This window comes from Cryptotermes secundus, unplaced genomic scaffold (assembly GCF_002891405.2).
Source record: "Cryptotermes secundus unplaced genomic scaffold, Csec_1.0 scaffold41, whole genome shotgun sequence".
In the NCBI taxonomy this organism is placed as follows: Eukaryota; Metazoa; Arthropoda; class Insecta; order Blattodea; family Kalotermitidae; genus Cryptotermes; species Cryptotermes secundus.
Genome location: NW_019731215.1, coordinates 552,716 through 566,400, shown reverse-complemented (window position 1 = coordinate 566,400; position 13,685 = coordinate 552,716). Strand labels below are relative to the sequence as shown.

The 13,685-nt window shown below is 38.1% G+C and overlaps 1 protein-coding gene across 1 annotated transcript in view; it reads left to right on the top strand.

The window, feature by feature from the left end:
- Window positions 1-9,633, top strand: part of LOC111866387 (mediator of RNA polymerase II transcription subunit 15) — a gene marked incomplete at its 5' end in the record, with an annotated part of 45,864 nt that extends 36,231 nt beyond the window's left edge. The window contains 6 exon segments of the mRNA XM_023855286.2: window positions 1,573-1,655; window positions 2,362-2,526; window positions 3,071-3,192; window positions 6,726-6,898; window positions 8,223-8,325; window positions 9,088-9,633. Coding sequence (XP_023711054.1) covers window positions 1,573-1,655; window positions 2,362-2,526; window positions 3,071-3,192; window positions 6,726-6,898; window positions 8,223-8,325; window positions 9,088-9,420 — 979 coding nt within the window. The 3' untranslated portion in view covers window positions 9,421-9,633.
- Window positions 9,634-13,685: the final 4,052 nt, after the last annotated feature.

Below are 13,685 nucleotides of genomic sequence, written 5' to 3'. Positions count from 1 at the left end.
TGACAGCTGCTATACTCCAACTGTAGTCGGCCGACTGGAGAACTGTTGATAACACACTCTCGCTCGACTACTACTGATCTCTGCGACTACTACGTTACAAGTCGAATCGGCGACTGCTGCCTTGAGAACTAACTCGGAACTGTCTTCGGTGATGGCCACATTTCAACTGATCCGCAGCCGCTGTGCAGTTCCCTTATATAGCCGCAGTGCTTGCCTGTTGCATAATGAGTGCCACGTCATCCTGTTACGTCACCGCTGTTGACTCGCGTCGCATAGCTACCAGGTTGCGGGTGCTCGGCTAACTTCGGCTCCGCTCGGCTCACTTTGGCTCCGCTCATGACGTCACCGCGGGGAGAGTGGCGGGGTGATGACTCGCCTATTACACGAGCGCTATGTTACCGCCACGTGCCACTGGGGAGGTAGGGGTCCTTTGTTGCGCAACATGTCACAATATGTATCAGGCAGTGATAAACCAAGGTTAAGAAATGAATATGCTGTATGTGGTATGGATATATGTCTTCATGTTGTAACTATCAGTAGGATTGCATTGAATAAGTTTTTTGTTTAGCCATATCTCATACTGGACACCGCTGAGGTAGACACACTAGGAAATGACGCACTGTCCCACAATCTCTGGAGGATGTTGCTAAATACTCGTTGGTCCAAAATTCTCCAGTTTGGAAATCATTGCTGGTATGCAGCAGCATATATATTCTGATCACAGGTCCAATAAATATATATGATATTTGCATATTTGGAATTTGAAGATGTAAAAGGCATAATTATGCACAAAACATGAGCAACATATTATGGGTCACAACACTACATACATAGAACCTCCAATTTCATATCAAAGTCATGCATTCTAAGATTCATGAAATTATGATGACTTATATCCAAACCATTCTTGAATTTCATATGTCCCTTGCTTGGTAACTGCTGAGAATTTGACCTATGTTTGTATGACACTTGTGATTGTGAACAACCTCTGGTAAAGCTTCTGGAGTTATACATTAAGTTGTGAAGCATCTTATATGTTATATTTTGTTCATAACAGATTTTGAAATTTGGAATCCTAAGAAGGTGTAGATGAACATATTTGACCTAAGAAGTGAAAGGGGTTAAGTAGAGTAAACTCTAGAGTGGAATGCAGATGTGCCTGATGTGGAAAAGACGCAAAATGCATACCAGATCTTGAAAAGTACTCAGTTCAAATGACATAAAGGTGATAGGAGGATAAAATTGAGATGTCTTAGGAAAACAGGTTATGCAGATGAGGGTCTTGTCCAGTGTTGGGTTTTGTGATGAGCATTGTTGAGCCTTTAGGCTCTGCTACCAGAATTATAGATAAACGTTGATAACAGGTTTGTATGTATGTATGTTTACCATATAGAAGTGGATGTGTTTTGTTATGTGATAGTAAAGACAACATACTGTATAATCCAATTGTGGTTTAAATGGGGTTGAACTTCTGTATAAACTTTTTTGTTTTGGAAATGAATCAGGAAAAACATACAAGTTTCAGCAAGTTTGTGTCACTTCACTGTCTGAACTGAATGTTCTGTTTCTTAGTAACCAGATGGCTGCATCACCAGCTTTGGCTCCATCACCAAGTTCACAGCTCACCCCAATGTCTACTGCACAGCGGTCTGGTGGTAAGTTAAGCACGGACAACACAGAAAACTCAAGTCACATGATCCCTACCCAGCGAGTTCATTGGTGTGCCAACTCTTGCATAGCAACAAGGTGTAATATTTGTCCACCGAGACACATCTTCCATTTTCAATCACTTGGATAAAGAAGACAATATATATGCATATCATGCAACACAGTGCACATAGTTATTTGTTGTACTGATAAATTTATTGGAGTTTTTGGTAAATGCATAATCAATGATTTTTTTTTGCACATTCTTCATATTTAAATGTGAGATGCACTGAAAGAAGTTTTTGTGAGCAAAATTTGCAAAAATTATTAGAAAATATTTTGCAAGAAATTTTTGATTGAGACTTGTTCATACATTTCACTGTTTGCTCATTCAGTTTGACCAGTATTGTGGTTATCAGATGTCTACTGATTATGTAAGGCTATTGATATAGTAGTAACTCTCTTAGGCTTACATTCAGGACATTATTCACATTAGATGGGTTATTAACTGTCTTAAGAGACGATTTTGATTTTTCTTCTGTTTCTTGAAGTAAATGCCACAACAGTACCATGAAATAAACTATGCCTACCTCCTTGCAAATGTTACTTACTCACTATTCTGATTGGTGCTGTATAAGATCTGCAGTTGAAATAGCTCCTAAAATAATCAGGATTCAATAGATTAGATCATTCTTGTATGTTTTTGGTTTACAGGAATGGCTCCATCTCCAAGCAGTTCACTGAACACTCCTGGCCCTGCAGTACCTACCCCTAGTCCCTGCAGCCTGCAGGAGGATCAGGCCTACAGGGAGAAGGTCCGCCAGCTTAGCAAATACATTGAACCCCTTCGTCGCATGATCAATAGGATGGGCAATGATGGTATGCGAATATTGATCTGCTTATATGTTGTAGGTTTCAGTTTTTCCCTTTTTTCTTTTTATTACTAGTGGGGTGGGACTAAGTACCTTGTACTGCGGCCCCTTCTGGTCTATTGTACCAGCCCCAGATGATAGATGAGGGTGATTGTGGAATGAAGATTGGCAAGGGAAACCGAAGTACTCAGAGAAAAACTGCCCCCTGTGCCACACTGTTCACCACAGATCCCACTTGACCAGATCCGGGATCGAACCCGGGCTGCTGCGGTGGGAAACCAGCGACTAATCTCTTGAGCTATGGCATGGCTCTTAGGTGTCAGTTTAATTGCTGACCAGTTGTTTTGTTTTCCTTCTATTAGGTAAACTTCATTATATAATTCCCACTGTATTTTAGACCTAGCAAAAGGAAGTGGAATAAGAAACTTCGTGAAACATAGTTCTAGAAAGACATCAGATTGAATTGTATTCATAGGTCTGTTTGATCGCAGTCTGAACGGAATTGAAATTGACACTAATGGAAAGGTGTTAATAATGTACTGATTATGTAGATGTGGAGAAGCTGAGCAAAATGAAGAAACTGTTGGAGATTCTGTCCACTCCAAGTAGACGAATGCCATTGGAGACTTTGATAAAGTGTGAGGTTGTTCTGGAGAAACTTGATTTCAAACGGGTAAGAGACCATGTGTAGGAGCTTTCATAAACTATCATGTAGGTATGTTCTATTTTTTGTAATCTGTGAGAACCTGATGATTAGAAGATTATTATAACCATGCATTTTCTTTGTATTTCTGTGTGATAATGTGCCTTGTGTCGAATATTTGATCAAAATACAGTACTCATCTTACATAACAATATTTTCTTTTCAATATGCTGTATATTTGAGAGGTATCGTGAGGCTGCGCATATAATTACGCACTTCCACAGCCTTGCAAGTATATTTGAAACCCCAACAAAAATGTGCACTTTGACCAGGGTTCCATTTCGATTCCTGCTGTTGATCATTCTACTTATAATTACTGCTGATTGTTACTGCAGTTACACCTGTTAAACTGAATATATAAGATGCTAAATTTTAAGGTGATACAGTTCTGTCTTCCACATTGTACAGCTTCTTGAGATTGAATCTTTCCATGCCAGGCATTTGCATTGCTTATTTAGTTACTGACAGTATGTAACTTTTTCAGCTACCAGGTGGTGAGTAGTATCACACTCAGCTTTTTTTTTTTCCCTGAAAGATGAAATACCAAGTATACTTGAATGCTGTTTTCTATCTGTGAAGATATGATTAGCTTGATTATATGTTTTGCCATCAGGAGAAGTTCAAGGATGTTTGTGAATGTTGTAATGTGGGAATGTAGTACTTCTGACAATTAGATTTTTGGATGTGGCAGAATTCAATTCTCAAACTGCATTATCATTATTCATGTTGTGTAAACTCTCATTTTCAGTTATTAGTTTGAAGATATTGTCATGATTTAGGGGTGAGACTAAAGATAGGGTATGGATTGGTGAATGGATTTATTGACCACTTATACACTCCACTCAGAACTACAAGTAATTACAGTGCTATCGCTAGTCTCCACAATTCGCAAATCACCACAGCACCCTCTTAGCCTTTTTCCAACTTGTGGTATGTTCATCAGCTGTTCCTTGGTAATGGCTTCTGACAGTGGAGATTCTTCAGCTTCACGCATTCAGGTTCTATCTATGCAACCTCTCATGCAGAGCTGTCTCTCAACTGACAACTGTCAGGCTGGCGGCAGTTTCACACCAACCTCCAAGTCTTCTCTTCACAGGCTGACTTTCAACTGAAAATAGCTAACAACTAAGTATAGCACCATCTCTTTTCAGTCTGCTTTCACTAACTCTTTTCTTCACGGCCTCCCATACAGAACTGAACTCTCAACAGACAACTGGCAACTGACAACTGAAAGGTCAGAGTCAGAGTTACATTGTGACTGACGGTCAGGCTCATGACCAGATATTAATTATTATTGTTTGACAGTTACGGTCTTGTTTCTGTGGTGTGCCTTCTCTGACAAGAGGACGGGTCAGTCTGTTGTATATGCTGCTGGCTCTTGCCAGCGCAGTCTTTCTCGGGTCCAAGTCCCTTGGGACTTGCGACCATATTTTACTGTCTCGGAATTGAGACTTGGGAGAGAGAGAGAGAGACACACACACACTTACGGATCATCTTCAGCAGGAACATCAATACTTATTCGGAAACCACCATCACAATGGGTGTTCTGATTGTTAAATTACATACACTCATAATGCCTGGAATACACAATGTACACAATATTCAACTTTTCACAATCACAGCAGCCTTCCTGGTATTAAAACTTTTAAAGTGTTTAAAAAATTTAGCTTACCTGGACTTAAATATATTTAATAGACACGGACAAATAGAAATGGAAATATACAGAAAACCCATGACAACAGACAACAATAAATAATAAATCATGCCACCCTAAAGAACAAAAATTGCCAGCATATAAAAATTGGATACACAGACTTCTTGCACTACCCCTTGAGGAAAATGCTAAAAACAAGAAATAAATACTATTATTAATATAACACTAAATAATGGCTATAGAAAGGAAGACATCACACATCTGTATAACAAACTTAAGCAAAAGATGGGTAACCCAGATAATAAAGACGAGAAGGAACAAAATGGGTCACTTCTACTTATACAGGAAATTACATACGAAAAATCACAAAACTATTCAAAAACACTAACATAAAGACAGCCTTCAAAACAGCCAACACAATAGGTAAACTAATAAATGAAAAACGAGAAATGAACCCCTACAAACAAAGTGGGATATAGGAAATAACATGCCAAAGTTGCCAAAAAGTATACATCGTCCAAATTGGTAGAAATCTAACAAGATACAAAGAACACATAAGAAACATAAGACTAAACAAGGACGAATCAGCATTTGCTCAACACGTACTAAATAAACACCATCGGTCTGTCTCCACTGACTCGGACTCAGAATCTCTCTGCCCCATTTGCCTTTAAGATAACTCCTCGGCATGAACCACACAGAAAACACCCCCATTTCCATTGTTGTCCATCTGTTGCAGCTGCCTAGCAAAGGGTTGCATAACACCATTTCCAACAGTAATTGTTTTAGAGCCGTGTTTACCGCGCTGTTGCATAGCAAAGGCTGTTGTCTTATTGTTTGAGGTCTCTGCCTAGCAGTGGGTTTGTATGCCACAATATGTTCTCGGACTACTTTTATATTGAAATCTCACAATAGAATAATCATGTGATACGTAGCGAATTGATTGAATACACGCTCTTTTTCCACATGGAAGCTGTAATTTGTACTGCCAGTGTCATCATCTGTTGGGACATGCACATTCAGAACGATGACATAACACCAGTGAGCTCTTAGTATTACATACCACATCCTATCACTAACAAATTCTGCACTCCCTAATTGCTGATGTGTTTCCTTTATGTACATGATTTGCTGTTCCTAATTCATGATTCTCAGTTGCAATCCCATAGAAAAATGTATAATCACTTGCTGATTCAGTACAACCCCTGTCCCCTCTCACAACCTATATATCCACAAAACCTAATTACACCTTGTTAATTCTTTTGCAGCTGTTGTAAGTGTACTTCCACTGTAGAGACCCGTACCTTCCACATGCAAAATCTAATATCAATTTTCCATTACTTAGATTGTTAAAAAAAAAAAACATGCAGTTCTAGGGCCTTGTCAGACATTTTGTGGCAAGCTGCCCTGTGAAGAGAAATGTGTGCAAATGTACCACCAAGCTGGAGGACCACTCAACATCATCTGGCTGTGACTGCTTATTCAGTATAAATGCAGTATAAGTGCTCAACTGTCATCACATGCAAAATAGACTTTTTTCAGCACATTGTTACAATTGTAGATGTCATTTCAACCTGATACCAATACCATACACTTCATAAAGCTAAAAAGCATGTACATACTGAAAAAGAAAAATAGTAAAATGATGTTGATTGTATTAAGTTGAACTGGAACACAATCAAGGGATGAAAGATGAAAATGTTTTGCAGTACAAGAAGTCATCACCAGTTTGACTCTTAGCCACATTTCCTCTGATCCAGCTGTTGGCCAGACATAAAGTAAATAAATCCTGTCATGTGAACAGATGATCAAAACGTGGTATTATAATTTTCCAACTTAACTTGTTTAGGGTGAAGGGAGTGTGGCACCTCAGGCAGCTCATTTAATTCCCTTGAAGGAGCACCACATTTTCAGCCCTTTGCTAGAGGCCGTGAATAATACCCTGCAGAGTCCCGTTGTGAACCACACACTGCAGCGCACCTTTGGTCCTTGCCTTGAAGTATTGTTTGGTCCTGAAATCAAGTACGTGTAGTGTCTTGGAAACATCTAACTACATATTGGTGTCTTCAAAGTTAAAAATCATTGAAATTTATAAAATTATAGCTTGTCTTCACTGACTGCATAATCTGTATTAGCATTTAATTTTATGTATTTCATTAATAATTTGTTTATTTACACTGTTATTATTATTAATGCAACCATAATTTTTTCCTTTTGTCTTTTTTTTTTTTTAATGTCCTCTTCACAGTGACATGAATTGAAGATTACTGCAGAAGGAGCCTCAAATCTTCTGACATTAGTTGTTTGAGGAGCAGTATGTTGATTAGGCATGTGCAATACTGACTTTTTCAATTTGAAACAAGATGAAGATGGAAATTTGGAACAATTTCTACAATTAAGAGCACTACAGTTTATAACAGTAGCCACTTTTTCATATTGCGTTAAAGTGTATTTCTTGTCCCCATTCATATCATATATTTTGTCAGTGAGTTTTCATAAACCATTGTATGTTTGTATGGGAGCGAAACATGATCTCTCACATTAAGGAAAAAAGCATAGACTGAGGGTGTTTGAGAACAGGGTGTTGAGGGTTATACCTAACAGGGAAGAAGTGACAGGAGGCTAGAAAAAAAAATTGCATAATGAGGAGCTTCATAATTAGTACTATTTTCAAATACAGGTAGGTTGATGAGATCAAGTTGGACAAGATGGGTGGGACATGTGAAGTTTTGGTAGCGAAACCAAAACGAATGTGATGACTTGGAAGACTTTAGCATAGATGACAGGATAATACTAAAACCAACCTTACAGAAATAGGATGAGAGAGTGTAGACTGGATTCACATGGCTCACAGATGGGACCTGTGGTGTGCTCTTGTAACATTTGGTAACCTTTGGTTACCTTAATATGCTGGGAATTAATTTCTTGACAAGCTGAGCAACTGTTATCTTTTTGAGAAAGATTGTGTTCCATTTAATTAGTTGCCATCTGTCATGTTTCTGTCAGATCAGATAGGTATGTGCTACTGTACAGAGCAAAGCAATTACCTGGAATGTTCAGAGTTTGAGATTGAAAAATTAATGTGCCAATTGAGACTAAGATATTTTCTCTTTGATCTGAAAAATCTGTGGACCACACATGCCTAATGTGGGTGGATAAAGTTAATTATTTATATATTTGCTTGTTTGTTTATTTATTATGGTTGCCTTATACTATATGAATATACTAGCTTCTGTGTTTATTTGGAGACTCTTCAGAAAATTCTGCTGCCTCAGCCATGTCAGAATGTATTAGAGGTGAGAGACATATACAGGAAAAAAACTTTGATTGTATTCCTTTGCTTCAGAATGCTCCCCCCTCCATTGAAAAAGAAGAAAATAGAGGAATCTCAAAATGACATACCTGATGTACTTCAGGGAGAAATTGCTCGTCTTGACCAAAGATTTAAGGTATGTATATTTATGTTAGAATGTGTGTGTGCATGCATGTGTGCATGCGCGTGCGCTTGTGTGTAATTACATGAGTATTGATTATGTTAATTCTAATTTGAAAATATTGCCCTTCCAGTGAAGTTTTTCCTTAGTGTTCAAGTGTCTGTGGTTTGAGCCATAATATCCCACTATTAAACTTCCTCAGATTGAGGTATCCTTCAGAATGGTGCTCCAATATAGTGTCCTCCAGAGAAGTATTAAATGGCAACAAGTTCTGCTGTTATAATGTTATTTTATTTTTATATTTTTTTAGGCATGTATCAGTAAGAAGTGTATTTCTTGGCTGAAGAACACCACAGAAGAGAATAAGGCTGCCTTCTATTGATGACAAGACATCACAGTTTAAGCAAAAACCCTAAAAACGTCTCAGAAATGTTTAGTCCATAGTTAATTGCTATTGCAACCCAAGCAAACCTGACTGTCAAACTAATCAGTTATATGATGTGGTGTTAAAGCATATGTTTGTAGTTCTCAAGTTAATGGTAGTTCATATTTTCTTACAGAAGTAGAACATTACTGTTGACCTTAAAGATTACACATACATTGCAGACACCAGAAAATCCCTCAGTTAGTATTACTTTTATAGGAAATTAGTGAGGATTGGTATTGTTCTAGGTAACATGTGCTTTGCTACTTAACACACATTACATACATAGATACTACATTTGTTCTCTCTCTCTCTCTCTCTCTCTCTGTTTTTAAATCTCTCTTGTCTTCCAGGTCAGTCTCGATCCAACTCAGCAACCTGGCTCCCGTTCTGTGCAGTTGCTATGCTGGTTGGATGATCGTCACTTGCCCTGTGTTCCACCTGTGTCCTTATCTGTGCCTGAGGATTATCCCCACAGCCCACCACGATGTCATATGGCCCCTCATGAGCACAGTTCCACACAGTTCTTGTGTGCTGTACAGAAGGCTTTGGCATCTAGAATACGAAAGCTTCCAAGTCGTTTCTCAGTTTCACAGTTACTTGATACATGGGAGATGAGTGTACGGCAAGCCTCTGCACCAACTCAGACTCCAGTGTCTGCTGCTACTGTACTCATGGGATTGTAATATGTGATATGTTTACAGTTATTTGTATATTTAAGTCTTTCGTGATGTCATCTTTAATGTAAAAGATATTTGTATTCTTAACTGAAAGTGATAAATATACTTTCTGATTTCAACCTTATTCCAAGATGTGGCAGTAAATCTGTAAAAATATGTACCAATCATTACAGGGCACATCCAAGGACTCGGTTGAAACCAGTGTTATAAACACATGCATATGAGTTATGGAGTAATTTAAGATTTAGAGTAGCCATGATACAGTATATATAACATAACCTCATTCCATATTATAAATTACACCAAAATGGATGTGAGTGAACACATCTCCATTTCCATTCGGAACCTGACATAAACTTATTGGATGTTGCTTGAGACAAACTTCAGACCCTTCCTTATTCACTTGTGCGATGTCTGAAGAAATGGGTACTTGTCATACAGATGGGCATGTTTCAGATTGCTGCCATGAGATGTGTCTGCAAGTCTTTTTATCAGTCTGTTTCAGTCTTTAATGGACATTTTCCTAAAATGGCTTATTTTACTGAAGAAATATATAAATATAAACATATCTTAACTGAATTTAGAAATTTTGTCTTCTGTAGTCTTGGTCGGTCGGTATAGTTCACTTGCAGACTAAAACCAAGGATTTTTTTTTGTTTATAGTCTTAGTGGGGTGAATATTTGATAACATGCTCTTAAGGAATTAGTATTAGGATTTTATTAACCCTTTAACTGTGAATGATGACATTAGTGACACTTAAACATACCAGTATTTTGTTCCCTGTTTCAGTAATGTCAGTGTGATCTGTGCAAGACGAGTTTTTGATGTTTCAGGGCACAAATAGTCAGCTTACTGTTACACATTATTGTTATTTGGCGCACCCTAGAGTCTGTCATAAGTATTAGATGACAAAGTGAAGTGTTCTATTTCAAGTTTTGTATGGTCAAAGTTTTGTTGCCTGCTTCCAGATATTGTTAGGAACTTAACTGCTTCTGTTTTTAGAACTGTTGATCACGTCATGAACTTAAAGCTTCCAGGAAAATACCTGAACTGTATGTCAAGTTGGGCTATGACTGCTTCCTTCTACATGTTTTGTAATTCATTACTCAATAAACACCATAACTATGAGTATAATCCAAGGAGGGCTGGGATAGCTCAGTCAGCGTAGCGACGGGCTACAGGCTGGACAGCCTGGGTTCAATTCCAGTGGCGGCATGTAGATGGTCTCAGGGGGCCACCTAGCCTCCCAGTGGGTACAAGGGGTTCTTTTCCTTGGAGGTAAAGTGGTGAGGGCATTAAGTTGATCGTTTAACTCCATTTAATGTCAATGTCTAGAATGGTGGAGCCATACTTGAGTAGCCCCTTATGTCTTCATGGCGTGGTACTTAATCATGGGGACAGCTACTTTTTGCCTTTACTATATAATCTGGGCTATTGATGGTGTCTTCTTTATTGTTTATTTTATGATTTCAGTATCTAAAGTCTAGCATCAAATGGTAGGATGACCCATGAATAATAAATTTTAAATAAAAATAATAAAATAAATTTTAGAAAGAAGTTGTTATAGACCGATTGAGGTATTGTCCAAGAGTCTTCCTGTAGGAGCTGAGGAAAACCAAGAATACAAGTCTGACGTATTACTGCTAAACATACTTCAGTGACAGTGTTATAAATATAATACAAGTAAATCACTAATTTTGTATTAAAGTATGAAAACACAGTGTTCCCTCTTTTCCTGAAAAGTAGATGTAGTCTAAACCTTGCAGGAAATAACTCAGTCTAAGAATTTTTGATATGTGACATCTTTGTAGATTAGAGAAGCATTTTACATTCTAAACTTTGGATTTTCATGACTGTGTCATCAAACTGAACACTTTTAGGTTTATGAAATAATCATCTTTTTCAGGCAGTATATTTCTAAGAACATTCTTCATAGTCACCACCATGAAAACCTCAAATCTTACATCTATATAAATGAAAATGTAAATGTGCGTTTGTCCGTGTTCTTAAATCTCCAAAAGTTCTTCACCAATTGCTTTGAAATTTTGACACAACGTTGCATTCGAACACGCGCATGTTTTTATATACCTGTTATATAGATGTCACACCCATGACAGGTAAAAACAGGTAAAAGTATTAATTGTATTCAATATTAATATACTGTAATGTGTTATACGTCGTCCATCGAATACCAACAGATCGTTGCTTAGGAATAACTGTGGCAATGAACTGTTGAAACAGCGGATCGCTGCCTAGGAATAACCGTGGCAACGAGCTGTTGTGGCAACGAAATTTTCGTTCTGATTTTATTATTTCATGTTACATTGCATAGGAATTGGGCTGAGTCGTTTACCATAGCATTCATTTCATGAGTATAATTTATTTTTTGTTGTTTTCCATTTCGTTTTCTTAACTGTTTCCCATATTTTCCGGTGCAATTGGCGGTGGGATTAGGCTGTGTTGAAATATTTCGTCAGTATTTTTATTTTTGTTTTGTTTCTTCTTTGTTTTCCAGTTCGTGTTCTTTCCTTTTTTAATGTTTTGCAATTTCATATGTTTTTGTTCTAACTTTCTTTCTTCTTCAGTGCAGTCGTTTCCATATTAACGCTAGAACAGACCATTGCATAGGATAATAGGTTCCCTTGCGTAACAACGGATGAAACCGGAAAGTATATTGGATGGAAACGCGAGTATCACAGGGTCACGAGTATCACAAGAGATTTTGAGTGAAATCAAAGCAGAAACAGTTTCGATTTATTTTCATTTTGATTTAATTATTTTGTGTTACATTGCGTTGGAATTGGGCTGTGTCGTTTACCATAGCATTCATTTCATGAGTATAATTTATTTTTCATTCTTCATTTCGTTTTTTTTTTACTGTTTCCCTTATTTTCCGGTGCAATTGGCAGTGGGATTGGGCTGTGTCGATTGATCTGCGTTTGAATTGAAATATTTCGTCAGTATTTTTTATTTTTTTGTTTTCCAGTTCGTGTTCTTTCCTTTTTTAAAGTTTTGCAATTATTTGTGTGTTTAAGATAAGACGTATAAATATCTATATATATGCAATAACTTCTTCTGTGCAATCGATCTGCTTTAGTTCATCCAAATAATGCCTCGCAGAAGATCAAACTTAGGTTGTCGTACTTGCAGGGTGGAAGCAATGCGTCGAGTAATTTCAAATCAAACTGGGGAAGAAAGGCAGACTGAGCCACAGCAAGGCGTGGCCGGGCACAGCTAGTTCAGGAATAAAACTACAAACTTACAGTGTAGTTCACAATTTGAACATGAACATCATGGTGTATTGTATGATTGATGTGTATGAAATCTGTAGGTAATTAAGTTGCATAGTATTGTTGACTCATGTACGTGGGTCAATCCAAAAGTTTCCGAAATTTGAATTTTGCGCGCAAATGGTTATGAGTACATCGAAATACTGCTAGATGTCTCCTCACACATCTTTCTTGAATCACTGTGGCAAGCGGCGTCGAGTTGAGTGGTTGGGTTTAATGTTGGTGAACGTATTTCCATTGTTGTGTGTCCGTGAGTTTGCGGTTTTGCGATGGCTGACCTGAGAGAGCAGCGTGTCTGTATAAAGTTTTGTTTCAAACTTGGGAAAACCACTGCAGAAACGCACCAAATGTTGAAGCAAGCTTTTTGTGACATCAGTTTAGGCCAGACACAAACTTACAACTGGTATAAGCATTTTAAAAATGGCCGAACATTGACTGATGATGACGGTCGTTCGGGACGGCTGTCAACTGGCACCACACCAGAAAATGTCGCGAAAGTTAGGGGTCTGATTCTGCAAGATTGCAGACTGGCCATCCAAGACCTCTGTAACACTTTGGGACTAAGTTATGGTACATGTCAACGAATTTTGTCAGAGGAACTGAACATGAGGATTGCGGCGAAGTTTGTGCCATGACTGTTGCAAAATGAACAGAAGCAGCATTGCTTGGAAGTCTGCAGGGAACTTCAGCAACAGCTTCAAGAGGATCCAAACTTTCTTTCGAAGGTTGTCACTGGTGACGAAAGTTGGGTTTATGGCTATGACCCTGAAAGCAAGCAGCAATCGTAGCAGTGGAAGAGCCCTTCTTCACCTCGGCCAAAAAAAGCTTGACAAGTCAAGAGCAACATTAAGTCCATGTTGATCTGTTTTTTTTTATATTGACGGGATTGTTCATAAGGAGTTTGTCCCTCCTGGTCAGACAGTCAATAAAGAGTTCTATTGCGATGTTCTAAGGCGTTTGAGGGAGGACATGAGAAGAAA